General features: G+C 39.8%; 3 protein-coding genes across 4 annotated transcripts; 1 reads left to right on the top strand and 2 right to left on the bottom strand.

Moving 5' to 3' along the window:
• Positions 1 to 21: 21 nt before the first annotated feature.
• Positions 22 to 2,410, bottom strand: LOC110161780 (DENN/MADD domain containing 6B; the record flags this gene model as incomplete). The annotated part of the gene is made up of 12 exons (XM_055153811.1): positions 2,206 to 2,410; positions 1,712 to 1,750; positions 1,587 to 1,629; positions 1,408 to 1,514; positions 1,250 to 1,330; positions 1,068 to 1,173; positions 901 to 980; positions 766 to 828; positions 573 to 628; positions 382 to 504; positions 208 to 303; positions 22 to 118 (listed from the first exon to the last, which is right to left on the bottom strand). Coding segments are annotated over exons 1-12 (1,035 nt in total), but the record flags the coding sequence as incomplete, so codon positions are not given.
• Positions 2,411 to 2,641: 231 nt separating this feature from the next.
• Positions 2,642 to 7,379, top strand: lta4h (leukotriene A4 hydrolase). 2 transcript variants are annotated; one of them, XM_020926342.2, is made up of 19 exons: positions 2,642 to 2,916; positions 3,482 to 3,612; positions 3,707 to 3,827; positions 4,134 to 4,202; positions 4,278 to 4,382; positions 4,458 to 4,510; positions 4,584 to 4,656; positions 4,739 to 4,879; positions 5,127 to 5,150; positions 5,231 to 5,301; positions 5,372 to 5,483; positions 5,569 to 5,713; positions 5,790 to 5,893; positions 5,992 to 6,062; positions 6,155 to 6,209; positions 6,272 to 6,367; positions 6,440 to 6,522; positions 6,593 to 6,701; positions 7,084 to 7,379. In XM_020926342.2, exons 1-19 carry the CDS (start codon positions 2,767 to 2,769, stop codon positions 7,216 to 7,218), a joined length of 1,848 nt encoding a protein of 615 aa, XP_020782001.1. In that variant the 5' UTR covers positions 2,642 to 2,766; the 3' UTR covers positions 7,219 to 7,379. The 2 variants fall into 2 exon arrangements, with proteins under 2 accessions (XP_020782001.1, XP_020782000.1); XM_020926341.2 differs by having other exon boundaries at positions 2,643 to 2,916; positions 6,593 to 6,697; positions 7,080 to 7,379.
• A 129-nt stretch (positions 7,380 to 7,508) lies between these two features.
• LOC110161532 (protein-methionine sulfoxide oxidase mical3a-like) lies at positions 7,509 to 19,676 on the bottom strand. The gene is made up of 32 exons (XM_055154120.1): positions 19,575 to 19,676; positions 18,410 to 18,754; positions 18,113 to 18,320; positions 17,928 to 18,044; positions 17,751 to 17,852; positions 17,516 to 17,671; positions 17,334 to 17,434; positions 16,126 to 16,383; positions 15,939 to 16,054; positions 15,553 to 15,679; positions 15,391 to 15,484; positions 15,059 to 15,206; positions 14,597 to 14,790; positions 14,419 to 14,519; positions 13,258 to 13,482; positions 13,094 to 13,162; positions 12,946 to 13,011; positions 11,689 to 11,857; positions 11,175 to 11,278; positions 10,860 to 10,938; positions 10,514 to 10,706; positions 10,243 to 10,442; positions 9,371 to 10,003; positions 9,216 to 9,301; positions 9,069 to 9,143; positions 8,932 to 8,982; positions 8,614 to 8,856; positions 8,445 to 8,538; positions 8,327 to 8,377; positions 8,136 to 8,235; positions 7,960 to 8,033; positions 7,509 to 7,866 (listed from the first exon to the last, which is right to left on the bottom strand). Exons 2-32 carry the CDS (start codon positions 18,671 to 18,673, stop codon positions 7,682 to 7,684), a joined length of 4,683 nt encoding a protein of 1,560 aa, XP_055010095.1. The 5' UTR covers positions 18,674 to 18,754; positions 19,575 to 19,676; the 3' UTR covers positions 7,509 to 7,681.
• Positions 19,677 to 20,364: the final 688 nt, after the last annotated feature.

The following is a 20,364-nucleotide window of genomic DNA, read 5'->3' as shown; positions in this document are numbered from 1 at the left end:
CAATATAAAAAAACAAGAAATACCTGCCATCTTGAGTTCACCGAGTCTTACGATATGGGGCCAGCTCTGGAAGGTCTTTATGAAAAATGGATTTGTGACACCGAGAACCACATTAGGGCTAAATTACAGGAGACATGGTTTGTTTATGGTGACAAGTGAGACATATCTGAATTCAAACACAAATAGCGGTATGCAGTCATCACTCACGGAGCCTGGGTGCGAGTAGTGTATTCTCTGAACTCACTGTCATGAATGGTGAAGTATGGACGAAAATCACAGTAGAATTTTAAGGGACAGATAGAGCTGAAGAAAATTGGCCTTTTAATATTGCAATCAAAACAATATTCTTAATTACACTCTAAATACTGGGTTTCTAGTTACCTCACAAGTGCTAATACTGTTTCAGAAGACACTATAGGAGAGGGGGCAATGACAATCAGTGGTTCCCCCAGCAGAACAAGTTCCCAGAGCATCTGCAGGTGAATCAGCATTGACTGGAAACATCTAGAAAGTCAAAAATCAAATATGACAAGAAAGTTCATATCAACTTTAACAGAAGACAAAAAACTCACTTGAAGAGGTCAAGTTCGTGGATCGTTGGCAACACTGTTGGAGCTGGTAATAGGTTCTAAGGAAAAAATAATAATTTGTCAAGTCATCTGCGTATGGTCTCAGTCATAGGGTCCATAACAAAAGGAGGTTGATATAATTTGTCATGTCACATTTGTGAATGAGTTGTAAACACACACAAAAAAGTTTTCTCACCTCTTTGGCCGTGTTTCGGATAGGACTTCCCCCTGGTTTGTCAGATTTAGAAGGAATTCTTATCTGAAAAAAAGAAGAAAATACAAAACTCAGTGGCACATGCAAATGTTGGATTTGGCTAAACAAAAGTATCACCTGTAAGATTACACCCATCACAGGCAAGTTGAGAGTCATTCCTGGTACCGGTTTGGGCCACTGGTCAATCTCATTACAAACTACAATGACAAGTTAAACATATTTTCTTAAGAATACACAGAAACAGAGATGTGATTCATTACTGCAACATTAAATATCACCATTACCTGTTTCAAGACAAGGCTCTAACTTCTCAAAGTACTCTGGGGCAATAATCTGCAGCAATGAGTGAAACAGGGCCGTGTAGGGAAGCCTGCTGAGAAGCACCAAAGACTACAATAGACAGTACACTGTTACAAAGTCTTCTGTCCAGTCTCCTACCTAAAAAAAAATATCACATGACACCAACCTTCTGAAAATAGCCTCGTTTCACAGAGACATCCTTCACCTGTCTGAAATAAACGTAGCCAAAAAAATGGGAAACTTCTTTCTGTGGAAGAGAGTATAATTACCATTACTCACTATTCCTATCATCTATCATTTCTATCATCTTATCATTGTGACAACCTGCAAAGTTAAAGGGGCATCTCGATTGTAAATGTCTCCATCCCTTGAACTTCGTCGCCCAACAGACTGACGCATCCTGAAACTGAACTGAGTATCTCCAAGGCATCCTGGAACACAAAATGCAAGTCCATATATTATTAAAATCTAATGTGATCTTTAATTTAATATTTTCTTTTTACCTGAATATGAGTCAGGAAAGGACAGGTAGCAAATGTTGGTTTTCTAAAGAACGAACAAACGTGACCATTTATATATTCAGAAATAGCCCGAGTAAATGTACATATATAATAACACAAGTTCTTACTTCTTTTTCTGTAAGTTTTACATCTTGAGGATAGACCAGCTAAAAGTTAAAGACAAAAAGGTTACCGGAAACTGTACACAATACAAACATTTAGCTGCCTAAACACACAGTACTGTAAATGTCATTATTATACTTAATAATAATAATATTATTATTATTATTATTATTAAATACCTATATTACTTCCATTATTTTATGAAGCGTCTTTACCATCCTTCTTTAAATACCGTCCCTAAATAAAAGTGATTTCGAAAACTGAGTGGAAAGATATATATCTATCTATATCTATATCTATCTCTATCTATCTATCTATCTATCTATCTATCTATCTATCTATATATCTATATATATATATATCTATATATATATATATATATATATATATATATATATATATATATATATATATATATATATATGTTGTTTTTGATAAGATCGTCACGCCTAGGGATGTAGGATGCTGGTGGTTGTTGTAGGCTAGCTTTCGTCCTTACCTCTAATGCTTGTCCGAGCTCCAGGTCGAAGGTAACCACACAGACACACTCCAGCCAAGAGGAAAAGCGGACCCACCGGCACAGACTGTCCGTCACCTCTGTCTCCTCGAGCCGCGAGGAAACAGATCCTTCAAATGGGTTCATGGCATAGTCTCATACGTTCACTACAGCGCCCATCTCTCCTTGGTCGCTGTGTTTTGGGCTGAGTGACTCTTTTGTGGCATTAATCTCGTCGCCCCCTGCTGGATAAGAACGTGTTGTGCAAGCGCTTCAAGCTTCGCACAAGCGCGTTATGCTGCAGAGGCCTTAAATATTTTCAGACCAGAATAAATAAGAGAAGAGTCAATCCAAATATCTCTATCGATCAACAATATTTTATTTCGCAAAACATCAGCTACAGCATGGACCTTTATTTTGAAAATGCCGGCGGCGGAAGGTCATAGCGCATGTTCCGGTTTGAGAGGGGTGTCAAAACAGGAGCGCAGCGGTTGATTGTGCTCTGTAGCGTCTGCAGTTTCCAGTTTTCTCTACTCTGTCTACTGACATTACAACCGCAGCATCATGTCTGTGGACCCGTGCTCATTTTCGTCCATCAACAGCTGTCTCACCAAACACCTGAACCTGTGTCTAAATGTGGATTTCACCAAACGAGCGCTCAGAGGCCGGGTGACACTTACGGTGGAGGCTCTGGAGGACCGCTTCTCCACGCTGGTAGAGCTATCGTTCCATTACACTCTTTAAATGTATTGGATTAAGCATTTTCATTAAGCCTGTTTTTATGCTATATAAACACGTTGCTTTTAAGCCAAAGCAGGTAGAAACAAATTTCAAAAGTGAAACTATCGTTATGACTGTATAATAAGTTAGTAAATTTTTTGAAGAACCTGTTCGTTGGTATTTTGATTCTTACCTTGACCTCTTATCTCTAAGTTGTTTTTGGCGAAGAGAGAATGGCTTGGACTTTGATTTAAAGGTGTGTAGGCATGTGAATAAAACAGGTGGTCTCTTCAGTATACACAGACCTACAGTTTACTCTGTATCAGTACTGGATATTTTTTATCAGTGAGTGTTCAGTCAACCAGTGTATTCCATTTTGCTGTCTTTTGCATTTTAAATATACTGTTGCTTAGATTATTTTGTATGATTTTTATTTTTTATTTGACGGAATTCAAATTTAAAGGCCTGTGCATTTTATCAGATGAACAGTTATCCACACTGCTGTCTCAGCATTGCATTGGACATAGTCCTTAATAAATGTGCTGTTTATCTGCTTCAGACTTTGGACACCAGAGACTTGAAGATCATCTCAGTGAGTGCAAATGGTCAGGAAGCAAGCTTTACCCTGGGGTCCAAACACAGCTTCAAGGGCACACCACTGGAAATCAGGCTGCCATTTGATATCTCAAGGTTTACTATGGTTTACTGTAGTTTGATTATGAAATTTGAAATGCCTTGGATTGTAAACTTTTGAATAACTGCAATATTTTTCTTCCTAAACTAGGGGACAGCATGTGATAGTAGAAGTGGCATATGAGACATCTCCTTCTGCTACTGCTCTGCAATGGCTTACACCTGAACAGACTGCTGGCAAGATGTATCCTTACCTATTTAGCCAGTGTCAGGTGAGTGATTTCATGTTTGAGCCTCATTTTGTATCACTTACAATTAGTTTCAAAAGTGATGTGCATCAGCAACTCTTGCTACAATATTGAGACATAAGCAGTACTTCCTTTTCTTAATGTTGTTGTAATGTTTTCTGCTGGTTTTGTAGGGAAATGGGTGCAAGTACAAATTTAGAAAGTTCCTATTCATCAATCATAGGTTTAATTTAGTCCTTTTTTACCTGTTGATGTCAACTGTTGTAAAACAGCAGCAGTATCTTGAAAATCATCTGCCCCTATTAAGCTAAACTTACTCATCTTTTTTAGGCACACCATTGCAGAAGCATGGTGCCTTGTCAAGACAGCCCTTCTGTCAAACACACTTATTATGCTCAGGTAAAATACTAATTCACTATTGCTCAGTAGTCTTTAGTATGACAAATAAGTGACTCTGGTGTTATTTCCACTCAGGTGTCTGTCCCAAAGGACCTGGTAGCATTGATGAGTGCTGTTCATGATGGCCATGAGATGGATCCTCAGGATAGTGAGCGCATTGTCTACCGCTTCAGACAGCCAGTCAGTGTTTAGTGCCCTGCAACTTAAGTCTACTATTTTTATAAAATCCAATTACATTTTTGACATTCTCTACAGGTGCCCATGCCTTCATATCTCATAGCTATAGTGGTGGGAGCGCTTGAAAGCAGGTAACACATTTTAATTTGTGTTGTGGCATAATGTGTAGAGTTAGAAATATAAGTGTATCTAATTGTTTGACAGAGAAATTGGACCACGATCTAGAGTCTGGTCTGAGAAAGAATATGTGGACAAAGCTGCATCTGAGTTTTCTGAGGTGACACAAATCAACAGCTGTAAAACATAGAAATCTGGCTTCTTTGTCTGTGGCTCTTTAACATACTTTTCATTAATTGCAGACTGAAAAGATGCTGCAGATTGCTGAACAACTGGCTGGCCCATATGTTTGGGGTCAATATGATGTCCTGGTTCTGCCACCCTCTTTCCCATATGGAGGCATGGAGAACCCCTGTCTGACCTTTGCTACACCAACTGTTCTGGTAAGGCACTAATTGGGCTGCAGTTATTATCTATTGATGATATGCTATTTAATCATTCACTAAAATGCCTGTCAAGCCTTTTGTCTGAATATTGTAGTCATAGTTTTTCTAAAAAAATAATGTCTTGGTGACACTTTAGTGGAACAAAGGGTAATGGTTTAGTTAGCTCCCTTGGCTTTTGGCTGGTAGTCGGAAATGCTTTTAAGCTTTTAACCATAAAAATTATGCTCCATCTGTTTTCTTATAGGCAGGAGACAAGTCTTTGGCTGGTGTAAGTATATACTTTTCATATTGTACTTTTAATATGTTTTGTATTTTCAGTGTTTGAATCTGTACTCTTGTTTACATCAGGTAATTGCCCATGAAATCTCCCACAGCTGGACTGGAAATCTGGTGACCAATAAGACCTGGGAACACTTCTGGTGAATATTTCTGTAAGAATCACTTACATTGTAATGAACCCAGTGGTAATGTAAGCTTTTCTTCATGAAGGTTGAACGAGGGCCACACAGTGTATCTGGAGAGGATGATTGCGCGGTGTATGGAAAGTGAGCAGTCCAGACAATTTAAGGCCATGGGAGGCTGGAAAGAACTGCAGGACTCTGTGAGGACCTAAAGAATACACATAAGTACCAGCAAACTTTCAGTTTCTGCCATCAGTGAACTAAAATGTGCATTCTAATTATTAGGTCAATACTTTTGGTGCCAACAGCCCTCTGACTAACTTGGTACCTAGCCTTCAGGATGTTGATCCCGATGATGCCTTTTCCCTTATCCCCTATGAGAAGGGCTTTGCTCTGTTGTATCATCTGGAGGAGTTAATGGGAGGCCCAGGTATTGGACAAGCCCATCTTTCTTGACAGTGCAATTTAGTATTTGTATTAGTATTCTGTGGGTTGTTTCTCTGCAGAGGTGTTCATGGAGTTTGTGAAGTCTTATATCCAGATGTTTGCTTACAGCAGTGTCACTACTGATCAGTGGAAGAATTACTTGTTCACTTACTTTAAAGATAAGGTAAATGCTGACAGGTTTCATTTTGTGCATACTGTATAATAGTGTCGTGTAATCTACATTACTATTAAATACTAATATATGAAGTCTGTTGTCCTCAGGTGGACATTCTGAACAAAGTAGACTGGAACGCCTGGATATATACACCAGGGATGCCTCCTGTGAAGCCTCAGTGAGTCATTATGCTGTACTTCTGTAGATTCCATTACAGGCATTTGCATGTAACAACTTCGTTAACTGAACAGGCATTTTGTTATTTTTCAGGTATGACACCACTCTGGCTGATGCCTGTATTGCCTTGAGTCAGAAATGGATAAAGGTAAGGTCTTAAGTGTAAAGGAGTTCAGTGAAGTTTTCATTGAAATGCTTGATATTTTTCAGGCTAAAGAACAGGACCTGGAGGGTTTCAAAGAGTCAGACGTAAAAACGTTGTCATCTTCCCAGCTTATTGAGTTATTGACCCTTTTGCTTCAAGAGGTAAACATTCATTTTATAGCCTGGTCTAACCCATGATACAGTTAATGTTTTTTTTTCTTACCCTCAATTTAGGATCCTTTACCTCTGACTCATGTAAAGAAGATGCAGGATCTTTACAACCTCAACAGTTACACAAACTCTGAAATACGCTTTAGGTTCGTGGCAAGAGATTGAAAAACCTTTGAGTAACTTGAAATGTTAAAAACTCAAACTTTTTTTTTTCAGATGGCTGCGCTTATGTGTGCGCTCAAAATGGGAGGAAATGGTCCCAGTGGCTCTGAGGATGGCAACAGAACAGGGCAGGCTTAAGTATACACGCCCACTTTTTAGGCAAGTTGTGTCCTGCTTCTAAATGTTGACTGGCTTTAAAAAATCAAGTATTGGGAGTTTAAAGGCACAACTTGAAACTTGGCTAGAAGGTTGCATATATAATCATATATTTCAAGAATTTTATTATTGAATCAGAACAGAAGTGCCTTCCTTCTGTCAGGGCTTCATAGATGGGTGAGTGGCAGTGTGGCTGCATAGTGTGTCACCACAGGGTTAAGTAACATGTCTTTTGTAATCGCTTATGTTTTTCTGTTGCAAAAGATACTGGTCCAGTTAGCACATCAGTTGCAACATTTTGATACCACCCTTATTATTCCTCTTGTAATGTTGCCTGTTGTTTCAACAAGGGTCTGTCTAAAACGAATAATGCATTTGTTTATAGGGAGGTGTACACATTTGAGAAGTATCGTGAAGAAGCAGTGCGGGTATTCCAGGCCCATCGTGCTGGCATGCATCCGGTCACAGCTGGATTGGTGGCCAAAGCCCTGAAAGTAGAGCAGAGCCAGAGCACTGGTGTGTGAATGCCACATTTCATCACAAAAAAAGATGCTTTGTCTCATCTCAAGTCGTACATATTTTATAAACGTAAACATTCTTTCTGTAATGTTCGATCCTTGACCATGTTTTCATCTTAGGGTTGGCATTTTTAATAAATCAGGAACATGCTTTCAAACATTTCTAACAGCTTGTCTTGTCTGCATTTTACATTATATGTTTACATTGAGTTAGGTGTGATGGCATAAGGCATATACACCTAAATTGTTGGCACAGTTATTAGACATTTTATAATGTACTGCACATCCACCAGTTCAGAAGCACTCAAAAGGCTTGCAGTTTATGACCCAAAATAATTCATAGACAAGACAACCAACAGATCTGTTGTGGTGCTTGTAAACAATGAAAAACAAGGTACATGAGTAACATTTAGGACAAAGGCAAGTTAATAAAGTATAGCACACTGAATATTGTGTCCCTGTAATGCAGCTAATCCCAGTTTAGTCCCAGGCCTTTTGAGAGCATCAGCGTCTCCAGGTCCTGCTCCTCCAGCCTCTCCCGCAGCCGTTGCTCCTCTAGTAGAGACACAAGTGCATCTCTCTGCTCCACCACCTCCAGCATCTCCTCCAAGATCAGCCTCTCCTCTTCCAGCTCTGGTGCCCCTTTCAGATGGTCTGCAGACACAGAAAATTAGGTTTAATTTTATATTTTCAAATGGAGAACCATGGGTTTTAAAACATTTATTTTCCAAAAGTATTTCGATTTACCATCTACTGCCATCCTTTCTCTCAGTTCTTGTTGTAGCCGACTCTGGCGGTCCTCTAGCTCCAACTCCCGGGCGCTAATGGTGAACCAAAGAATCACCAAAGATAAATTCACATGGGATCAGATAAATCATAGATATAAAGTTTGATTATATAAAGTTGAAGGTATGATTACTTACAATATCATCAGTTCAGACTCATAGTGAACTAAAGCATTTTTCTGTTGAACCAACTGGAACCACTGCTGCATGAGCGCTGGGTTTTCAAGTTTACCTAAACCTAAAATGCATTGTGTGTATAGACATGATATGAACCTGAGATATCAGATATGAACATACAGCAAATAAGTTTGCAATGAAAGTAAGCCCACCACCAAGGTAAAGGTCAAAATCTTGGCTGTCACCAGATTCTCCCCAGTAATCTGAAAGACATTTAAATGTAATTCTTATTACTAAATTGTTATGATGTGTCCACTCGTGTAGCTTTACCGGCTTCTCCTCTTAGAGCTTTCTCTACTGCCACTCCTCTAGCCTCCAGCAGTCTCTGTTTCTCTTCCACCTGCTGCAGCTGTCTTTGAATTACCTACACATAACGGCACAATAACACCACTGACATGAAACACTATGGGAACATTTAGATTGAGAGTGGAATTTTTACTTGGGCTTTGTGAAGTCTCTTGAGTTGCTCCTGTTTTGCCTGTTTTCGAGCAGCTCTTTGCACCCGTCGAGTGATTTTGGCATCGAGGTCTTCCTCCTGATCACTTTTCCTTTGAAAGAGTGCCTCCCTCACACTTAGGCTGGATGCCTCCTGGGGCTGAACTATAACTCCTAACACTTCTGTCGGACAAGAGGAACCTCCATCCGAGTCTTGGATAGAACTTTTGTCCTTTAGAGAAGTTTTCTGAAAAAAGGAACATGCGTGATTTCTCACAATAGACATGGCTGAAAATAATAAAGTGAATGATATGGCCTTTACTTGAATGCCATATGAACGTTTAAAAGCCAGAGCGTGGGGAACATAAGCAGGCTGAAAACACAACAAATATTTACAACATAAAACTTAATCAATAAATGATATATTTTTAAGTACTGTGTTTAAATGTTGAAACATACATGCATGTTTCCCTTCTCCTCTTTTAATGTTACTCTTTGTATTTCTAATGTGAGGTCAAAAAGCTCCAGCTGCAACTAAAAAGTAAAGTTTGTTAAAGTCACAAACAGATGTGCCTTAAAGTGAAGTTTAATTAATGTTATATTTACATTCTTTCTTGGCGTTAATGAACACCTCTTAAGCAGAGTGGATGTTTCCAGCTCTGATTCCTCTGTCAGCGTGGCACATCTATAATCTATGACAGAAGGAATTAAATGACAATACTGTTACATAATTCAAAACAAAAATGTTAAATATACATCACCTGTAAGCCTTTTCTGATTGACAGGATCCTTTGACTGTCTTTCTCCTCTGGGAAATGAAGCTCTCACCTTCCTGCTTTTCTTCTTCATATTGCCAGATGAAGTTGCTCTTCGAAAGACCTGGGCTACGCTCCCATCTGACTGTCCCACAATAGGACTGTCCCTCAGACCTTTTAAATGGAGCAGCAGTGACTCACCCACAGCCTGCATAGGCGGCAGGTGCTGGGCTTCAAATTGGGATTCCTGCCTCTGTTCAGTTGATCCTATCTTTTTCTGTTCAGACTTTAATTTCTTCTGTTCAAGCACTGATATTTTTGGGGGAATTTCAGGGTTGATGTCTTCAAAGGAGCCATGACTTTGTAGCCCCCCAGAAGATGAGAGACTAGACATAGTCTCTATAGAAAGTCCAGGATGAAAGCTCATTGGAGACATTGTGTTTGACTTTATAACTTCACTTGTGTTTGTATCTCTTTCTTTAGACTCAAGAGAGGAATAGGAGGCAGAGCCAGCAGTGGTAACAAAAGAGGCAGTGGATGGGGTGTTCATGTGCAGGACGACCTCACTCTGGGAGTCTGGAGTAGCAGGTGAAATAGACATAAATTTGTCTTCTTCAATTGAAGGGTTGCTCTGAGAGTCTGGACAAATGGTCATAGAAAGGTTAGTAGAAAGACATGAACAAAGCAGATGATTGTTTCACAGTATTAAATATTGCACTTGATGGAGATAAAGCAAATTAATCAATGGGAAAGCCCTTGATATCATCTTGGTATACATTTAAAGTTTGTGAATGTATTCAGTCATCCAGGAAAAGGCATACAATAAAAATGGGAAGATGAGCAGATTTTTATCACACTTAAATGCACCAAGGACTTACCATCAGTGGACTCCACTTCAATGCTGTCATCATTTTCATCTTCATCCACCTCTCCCTCTTCCTCATCTCCCTCATCACAGTCAAACTCTGTTGCCTCTGATTTGTCTCTTAAATAAGCCTGAAGCTGCAGAGCATCTCTCCATGAAGATTCAGAAGAGAGACTCTGGCTTTTCTCTCCAGCCTCCTCATCTGAATCAGAACTATAACACATAAAAATCAGTAACATACACACTCCACAAATAAACTAAGATTACAGTGAACTTATACTGACCTAGACCGTGACTTCAGTCTGCTCTTGCTTCCCTGAGTTTCCTCCACTTTTAGGTTAAACTCATTAAGTGTCTCCTCAGAGACCTCCTGTGGCTCCTCTACTTCCAACAGCTTTGTCTCAACATTTGTGGAGTAGCGGCGGCAGTTCTCCAACTCAATACGCTCAGGGGTGGCAGTCTGCTTCTTGTTGACAGCTGCTTCCATCAAAGAAGCCACTGTAGACACACACACGCACACACACAGAGACACACACAGAAACACAGACACACTAAAGCCACATTGATCCAGTTTAAGGCAGCGAACAGTGCATGTGAACAGCTGAAAGGAACACCCAGGACTAAGCTCACCTGATGACCAACGACGCTCTGCTGCCATAGAGATGAAAGAATCAGTTGAGGAGCCAGTGAAAGGTGGGGCTGGGGAAACCTGGGGAAATCAAGAGTACCCTTAAAGATGCAACTTTTCTGAAGGAGGGTCCACTACCTTCTTGCATCCTTGGAGATTATCACTTTGCTAGAAATGTTTTACATTCTCCAAGGAGACAAGGAGTTAATGCCACCAGATCAAGATACAGCTCTGATCTGTGAAAAGGGGACCCTGCTCATGGTATGAATACAATAAAAACAAGCAATAAAACATTCTAAGTTAATCTACAAACTTACTGTAGATGCCTGATGAGAAATGTCTCTGTCTGAAGGTAGTTGTCTCTTTCTTGCTGCTGTGGCTTGTGATCCTAAGTTAAAATGTTCCGGACAGAAAAACCTCCCTGTAAAGAGTCAAAAGTAGGACTCAATATCAGAAGCTAAGACAATAGTATTTTAGTTTGATCATTTTAATGCCGCCTGAGTCTTAAACACTGATCACATGAGCTTTTGTCATCCTCTGATTGGCTGAGTGATTTCACAATTTAAAAAAAAAAAAAAAAAAAGTGAAATGACCTGGAGCTGAAGAATACAATCAAAACTTTGTCAGAGACTGAGGAGGTCAGCAATGACAACCTCTGAACAGAATATTTATAACCAACTTCAGCAGAAAAGCACAGATCAGATGACAGTGTAGACAGCATTTGAGGTTGTGGGCAGGGGTTATATATCAGTGTGACAGGTTGTCTATGTCACTTGGAAATACATTGTCTATAGTAAAAAATGAATCACACTGACTCCTCTGTGCACTTACCACTGGGCCTGTCATAGGTGTAGGTGGTGATTCTCAGACTACATCCACAGTAATCACACAGTAAACAACTGCGGTGAAAGAACAGGCCCTCTGCACTCATACGCTCCATTACATAGACATGCTGCTTGCAGAAGAAACATGTATCACTGCTGTCTGCTGAGCCTGCACTCTGAAAAACAGACACAAACAAATGCATTAAAAATCCTTATTTTCACTATGTAAACATGGAGTATTCATGGATACTCTAATCTATCGCAAAGAAAAATTCAATTCTATCAACTGGACAAAAGCTTTTGATTGAATCGTTTAGCAGCTCATTGAAGCTGCTTTTTCAGTTCTGCTCAGATAGCTTTTGGCCATTTGACAGAATTGAATTATTCTTTGATATGGATCCTCCCTGGACGACTGAGGGATTACACCGGCATACTCTTTTATATTTTTCCCACAACTGACATTTTGGTTTAAAGTTTAAAATTTTACTACCTGGTTGCATGTGTGCAGTAGATGTGATGTACAGATAATTCTACAAAGCATCAACACTGTACTGCACTGTACAACACTTATATTTAACACAAATAGTAATGAAAACCTGCCACATGCACTTTAAATTATAATCAGACATTGCTGCATCAGCTGCAGTTTCCTGAAACGTGAATGATGATGTCTTGTACACAAGAGGTAAAGGTTTTTGCCCAGGGATTAAAAAGTGTAGTTTATCTGTGTTGATCTGCTGGAAATTCAATAAAGCTTTAAAATATTTTAAAACATTTGCAGTACGACATATGCAATATGCCATGTCACATCTTTTCCAGCATATAGTATACATATAGAACAGTACACATTTGTTTTCAAATGTTAGATTGAGTATTATTCTCAACAGCCAAGGGCACATAGGACAAAACAAAGCTGAAGGCAGTTTATTTCCAGTACATACACTTCATGTGACTAAGGCTGAAAGCTCTTATTGAGCTGTAGCTTTATCACATGCACAGACCCTTCAGGAGTCAGGACAACTGATCAGCCTCTAGATCCTAAGTATAAGAGCCAGCATAGTCAAGGGAAATCAAACAAGTATGACAGCTGCCTAGAGGAAAACATCTCTCCTACATGTAACTATAACTTATCAGATGATCTGATGCTTAATGCACTAACTAAAGTGAGTATGGAGCAGAACAGAGGCAAATGATGGCTTCCTACATCACAACAAGCACTGCACAACACAAATAAACTATAAAATATTGAACTTTCACAACACACCTGCTGAGACCTGATTCTCTCTTTGAAACGAAAACTCATCAATTCTTGTTGTTGTGTTCGCTTTTTCTATCGAAGTAGAAGAATAGTTAATATATTGTAAGAATGTCTAGGCTGTATTTGGCATTAGTACCGGACATTGACAAGTTACCAGTCTCCATGTAGGCAGCGGAGCAGTGGCATCAGAAGGCGACCAACTGTCTGACAATACCTCCCCCTGCTGGACAACAACAGTATCATGTACATTGTTAAAATGATGGATTATACTACTAATTAAGTACGTGCACTGTTAAGCAAAAACTAAACAAATCTTACTTGCTGCTGTAAACCGACAGAAGTTGATCTTTTGGCAGGGGTGGATTCATGCTTTACTTGAAACTTGCTGGCCATAAATTGCACCTTGGTCTTATACTGGTCACACTGCTGATCACTGGAATTTGCGTCAAAAAGTTGTTCTTCGCTAATGCCTTCCTCAATAACTGACTCTTCTTTTTTTGGATGACTTTCTTTCCTTCTTTTAGTAAGATCATCTTTATTCTCCTTTGTTACAAAAAAAAAAAAAAAAAAAAGTTTAAACATGATTAACAGAAACACCCATTAAAAGGTTGCATTCACATCTTACAGTCTGATGCCATAGTTACAGACTTTACAAACCTGGCTTATTACTCTTATAGACATATTATAACATCTGTTTGTTGTTCTTTAGCCATGTTATAATATTTTTTCCTCTCATCATTAGGTTCCTCAGAGTTGTATTTTGATTGAATGTCTATAAATAATCCTGCATGATGATGCATTTGTCTGTGTCGTCTTGTCTGTGGACACCTGCCAGTTCTAGCATTGTTGATATTTCTATGTGTTTAGCTCTATCTTTGACTGGTGCCATCCAACTGATACGGAATTTAACATGATCAATTTTCTTGGTAAACTTGTTTCACTGAAGTGGTACGCAATGCACGTTTCATTATATCTCAGCCAGCTTGTCTCCAAGCTGTCCTTAGCTTCTATTAAAAACCTCCTAGTGTGGAAGCATAGTCAGGATTGAACAGCCAATACTAACATGCAGTCTTGAGTATTAGGTCTCTAGGTCCAGGACTGAAGGTAAATAGGCTTCTCCTGCCTCAGTCATCCAGAGTCTCTGCCTTTCTGTGCTCCTTAGGACTCGTTATGACAACACTTATGTTAACAATTCCTGTTTTTTACCTACACCTACCCTCTCTCCTTGCACACATCCTCACAATTATTTGACTCTGAGTTAGACTCTGAGTCATACCATAATGTTGCATAGCCATAATTCAAAATAAAAACACAAAAATTCACTTCTGCTGCTTCTGACCAACAAGGATTCTATAATGTTGGGATGTCACACGAACGCAACTTTTAGAGCTCAAGATTGAACATCAGAAATACTCTCGAGCTATAATGATGTAAATGTGAACAAAGAAAACAAATGAATGTGCTTCTAAAGGTCCTTACAGCTGGGGTTCTTTTTCTGGATGAACTGTATCCAAGTCTACTCAAGAGGGAGACTGGGGTAAGTAGAGCTCCTCGCAATTCTGTAAACTGAGACAAAGAACCTGGAAAGCAAAGATAGGAAGTGTAAACAAACATAGCTCATATAATCACAAAGTTAGTTGTAAGTAACAAGTCTCACCTGCAGGAGACGTGTTACTGAGCAGGTGATAGAACTGACTCAAATACATCACCATGGACAAAGCATCTGGTTCTCCAACAGACAACATCTCGTCTACAGTCATCAGAGGTGAAATGCCCAACGCTCGCTCAGCCACATCAAAAGCAAGACGTATGTTTTCTTCCTCTTCAGACACAACTAACGACTGATAATTGCTAAAAGACACACACAAAACAGTGCTGTAAATGTCAGTATCCATACATATTAATTATATAGATAAAGGTACTTATATGAGAGAGAGTGGAGATAGAAAGGAGATTATAGATTATATTGCAATTTTATAGTGTTAACAGCAAACACACTATCTGTGTAACATGACCATAAAGCTGGAATGAGGCAAAGAAAAATGCATTTTGAATATATATTATGTTATGTACAACATTTCTGAATAATTCTAAATCATAAATTTGCAATAATACTTACATTAGTTCAGGACAGTAGCTGTGGATAAGGGCACACAATGCAAGCCCATTCTTCCAAGATGTGGTGAGATCATGAATTGTAACTCCACAGTAACCCTGAGTCCGCTCCTGGCACCAAGTGAGCAGCTTATTAGAGTGAGAAACAGGCCCTGGAAAGAGAAATAAGACAGATGACAGCTGACAGATCACTGACTTAAATGGTTTACTCAGTTTACTATGGTTTATAAGAAAAATGTAAAATGGGTTACATGTAATTCATTAAATATTACAGAAAAACCACTGACTAATTCAAAGTGACAGTGATGCTTAGTGAACTGTACGCAGCCAACTCACCCTGTCTGCCAGACTGCAGAGATGTGAGGCTGACAGCATCACATATATGTGTGCTGTCCTCTTTCTCCTGTCCAGTGTTAACCAAATGTCTCACCTGAAAATACAGACACCCATAACCTGAACAGTGCTATGGACAGTATTTAAACTTTGAGTAGTGTGCACCTGTGAAGGAGTGATAAGCAGTGTGTTGACGTTGGCGTATCGTGTGCTTGGGTCCAATGTGTAGAGACTTAAATTTTTCTGCATGTTTTCTGGAGTTGTTTGAGGCAGGACACGGTATAAACTTTCTCTGTAAAAGAAACAAATACATAGCTGAGATGGTACATAACAAAACGTTGTGCAGTTCCAGGAAAAGTAACCTATCTGTCTAGTACACTAGTAAAATATTTATTGTATTCAAATGTAATGCAGTAGATATATATATATACAAAAGGTCAGTAAAAAATGCATTTCTGTTACTATGAATACCACCACATTGTATACCTACTCAAAAGTAACTGTGATATATCTATATAGTTACTTTCCATAGGCTGAAGTGGGGTTATTACCTCATAGCAATGACATCCAAAGGAGCACCCCCTTTTGCCCAACTGCGGATCATCCATGCTGAGTCCATGGCTGCAAGAAAGCCACGAGCTATACCTGTACCCATGGGCCAAAAAGGCTAAGGGCAACAAGGAAAATATTAATCTAACTATTTAAAATAGATCAATAGACTGTGTTTTATTGTCTCACCTCTAGTAAGCTGTCTCCAACCAAAGTGACCAGTAGTTGGTGATTGTGGTGCTGGTAAAACATGGCAGCATGTTCGGAGGCATACATGCACGTAAAGTCAAACATGGCAACATCCGGCTGGCCATAGTGGTTCATGGCAAAGTCCAAAGACGGAAGCTGGTGATGGGTGGAGAAATCGGCAGCTTGGCGAGCATACACCTGCAATGCATTTTGGTCCACATTGTCAGGGGAGAGAAGGAGCTCTGTGTCCACAAAGTCCTGACAAACAGGGAGAAACAGAAATACAAATCTTATATTATGATTTAGGGCTCAACAAAGGAATATACTAAAAAAAAATATTCATATTCAGGGATGGAAAGTAACCAATTAAATATACTCATGTAACTATATTGAGTGTTTTTTAAATATAATTTTTAAACATGCAGTTTCACTTTTAACTCTGGCTTTGGCAAACTGTCATAGATGTGGTTTAGCCAATTTTCCCTACTGATAACATTGAACTTTCCTGTGAAATCCTAAAAGTAAATTCACAAATGTTGAACCTGATTACTTCTATGAAAGACTAGAGTCTATATATTGTTATTTTACAACACTATTATGCATTTTAGCAATATTAATTTTAGCTGCCGCATCTATATTCAATACTACTGGCCTATAGAATGTTGTGATGTTATCTGGAACCAGCAATTATGATTAGCACCATTTAATGTCATAAGAGTTACAGAATAAAGTAATTGTGCCTACTGCATTTATGAAGCTGGCGTAATTTCAGCCTGGAAGATTTAACTTTGATCCGGTCTACCTCACTGCTTACTTTACTTGCTCCTCAGCCTTAATCACCTCATCCCCATTACTCCTCCCCACTGCTCACTGCACCTCCTCTTGTCCAATCAGTGCACAGTCTGCCCAGTTTAAACAACCTTTGCAGGTGCACAGCCACTTTGGTTTGTGCCACACCCCAGCACCCCTTCGGCTTCCCATCTCACCGTCCCCTTCACTCTCTTCGGCCTCACCTCTACCACCTCCAGCGTCCAAGCAGCAGGGAGAAGATCTCTACTAAACATCATCTAATCAGCCACATCCTTCATCACAATGTCTTCTGCGGGGGTCTGAGCACCAAAGCTAACTCAGTCAATAAAACATCTAATATTTTGCCTTTGTGTCTGTCTGAGTCTCTCTAGGTTGAAATGCTTTTAATGGGCTTTTACCTGCAGAATAACATGTTTCTCCAGGAGACTCTGTTTTTTAGCTGTCATTACAAAGTAGTGTGTGTCATCTTTGTAGTAAACAATATTCTCCAGGTCAATGCCTATAACAATGAGATGTAGTATACAATGGTGAGACAACCGCACAATAGCACTCAAATGCATGTGAATGAAATCAGACTGACCAGTTTCTTCCCGCAATTCCTGAAAGAAACGTTGGTTGAAAATAAATGCCACACCACTAATCTCCTCCACCTTAGCTTCAGCAGTAGTGTGTCTATTTTTAAAGTTGGCCGTGATGGCAATAGCAAGTTTCCCTCTGAACTCTTTACGTTTAAAACCTGATTGACATAAAATAAGTTTGAAGCATTACAATTAAAATGCAGTGAAATAAAACAGGAAATAAAAAATACTACAGACCTGGCAAAGTGTTTCTTCGTCCATCTGCTCCAACAACAACATCAAATTCAAGTTGACTGACAGGATGAGATTTGGGATGGATCTCTAGCCTCCAGCCTATCTCTTTACACAATAGAGTTAGACAAAAAGACCATTATATTTCAGTCCAGGTTAAAAACTAAATGTCTTTTATTTTACTTTGTCTTTGTTGATTTGCTGGAGGTTCAATCAAGCTTTTAAACTCCACATTGACATGGACCTCCACTCCCAGCAACAGAGCCACCTTCAGAAGGATAAGCTGCAGTTGACGGATACCTGCAAAGACAGGAGAAGTCAAACTCACAGAAATGTTTGAGAGATGTGTTATGTTGCTTCAGACTCACTGATGTGATCAATGGAGCCAGCACAAAACTTTCCATAAAACTTTTTTGCCCCAAGTCCTCGGAGATCATGAATAGTAAACGGCCACAGGTGGAGCACATTGTTCCTAGAAAATGAGTCCCTTTTCTCCAACACCACAACTCGAGCTCCCATAAAACTCAGCTCTACAGCAGTCCTCAGACCACAAGGGCCTGCCCCGATGACCACACACTGAACAGAGGACACAAACATTCACTTTTAAGCACTGTGATAGAGACTGTTCTATTGTCAGTGTAAATAGAGAAGTGATATAAACACACAGTGAGATTGCTGCAGGCTCGGCCCCTCTGGTATTCACTAAGGGCAGCTCTACGGTCCAGTTTAGACCAGAGGCCATTGGCTCTCCAGTAGCTGAGTCGCTGTTTGATTGTGGGATACAGTGGTCGTGGGGTTGCCTGCAGGTCCAGCTGTAGATGCTCACAGAGTCTGGTGAAGGAGCGCAGAGTGGCTCTGCAGGTGGGTGCTGATACAAAGTGATCAAATATCTCCTGAGCATGGCTTTCAGGGTCCAACTCCTCTCCCATGACAGTTCCACGCCCCACAGGGTAAGTGTCTTCCACTGAGGGTCCCAAGACGATCCAGGATGTCCTGTGACATTAGGGACACTGGGAAGTGGAAGCAATTGCCTTTAAACAAGGAACTAACACTGAAAGAACAGTTACCATAAACATGCTATAAACAAAGATTTTGTCTTGTAATGGACTGCAATACCTTGGCGGGATTAATAAACATGCTTACAGATTTACATGAAAAAGGCAAGCCTCAGGCCCATGAGCCAATAAAGATTAAGTTGTTTATATGGAGTGAAATCTACAGGATTAGGTACAAATGCCCTGCTGTGAATAGCTGCATCAGCTTAGGAAAGTCTAGTACATTTTGCCATACTTTTGAAACAACCACAAAAAATATCTTTTACCGTACCTGTAGGCAGTTTGATTTCATAAAGAGCATAACCGTTGCAGCATCTACTACATAGTATCTTTGTGGCATACACATTCTCATCTGTGAAGAGGAATAAACTAATTTACACTGACACAAATACAAAAGCTGCCTTTGTGCAAAACAATAAAGGTCAGTCAGAATAGACCCATTTGTACCAAGTCACCGCAGTCTGACGCTGAATGCTTGAATTATAATGCACACATTCTGTGCTATGTTGACTTGCATTTATTTCATTTAACATTTATTAACTTAACTACACACAAACACACACACACACAACACACACACACACACAATTATTGCACCATTTTCAGCATATGTCAAATACAGACTACGAGGTTGTGTAAGGTGAGTAAGTGCTGCTCAAATTAGTCCCAGTAGCCAAATTATATAAATGCAGACATTTAGAAGAGAATATAGTGTATGTCTACTTTAATGTAACCAGACCATGCCTATTTAGTATTTAAAAAAGTACAGACTTACACTTTCTCAGAGAAGTGATGAGTGTGGTGCCTGTCTCCCTTTTAGCAGTTAAATCCACTGTAATCACTGAGGGCTGAGGTCAGTGGGCGGGATCAAAACAACATTCTCCGCCCACAAAAGACAATAATCCGTCTGATCTAACGAGCTTTAAATAAGTTACCTGTGTAAATGTGCGTAGACTGCGTACGGTCACACGCCTGCATTTTGTATACAAGCCTTTTCAGAAGAGCCAAGCACTGCGCCCCTATCGGCAAACTTTAAATAAAAAGGCCTCAATCTCAAGCGTGTCATAGAGGAGCAATGAATTACTGATTTTTATCTGACCTTAGAAATGCTCTCAGGAAAAAATAATTATTACTTCTTAATTTATAAAATTCCCCCCGAGCCCCGACAGGGCGTAGGGCCTATTGCTTCCGCTCAGCGGAGCGAATGGGAAGGGACGTGCGCATGTCCGAATGCGACAAGACGACATGCAACTATGTCCACGGTCGCCCCCGGCACGAACAGCAGTATCCCAGTAACCCACGCCCAAGGCCTGGCTCATATTTACTACTGCTAAAATGAATGGAAGTCAATGGAAGGCGATGGGTGACCTCGACGAGATGGCGAATGACGAGCGCGTCAGTGCCCGTCACTCACCAATGACCCCACGGTGACGTGGGGAAGGTCGAGAGCTTTCAAAAAACGTATAATATGTTGTTCTAAAGTTTTCGGATATATTGTTTTTGCTCGAATTATTATTATTATTTTATTATTATTATTATTATTCTTCTGCTCTTTAAACCCTAAT

The sequence above is a fragment of the Boleophthalmus pectinirostris genome, unplaced genomic scaffold (assembly GCF_026225935.1).
Source record: "Boleophthalmus pectinirostris isolate CB_2022bp ecotype Guang Dong unplaced genomic scaffold, ASM2622593v1 HiC_scaffold_18, whole genome shotgun sequence".
In the NCBI taxonomy this organism is placed as follows: Eukaryota; Metazoa; Chordata; class Actinopteri; order Gobiiformes; family Gobiidae; genus Boleophthalmus; species Boleophthalmus pectinirostris.
Note: the sequence above shows the minus strand (reverse complement) of the source record. Positions and strands in the feature narration are given on the sequence as shown.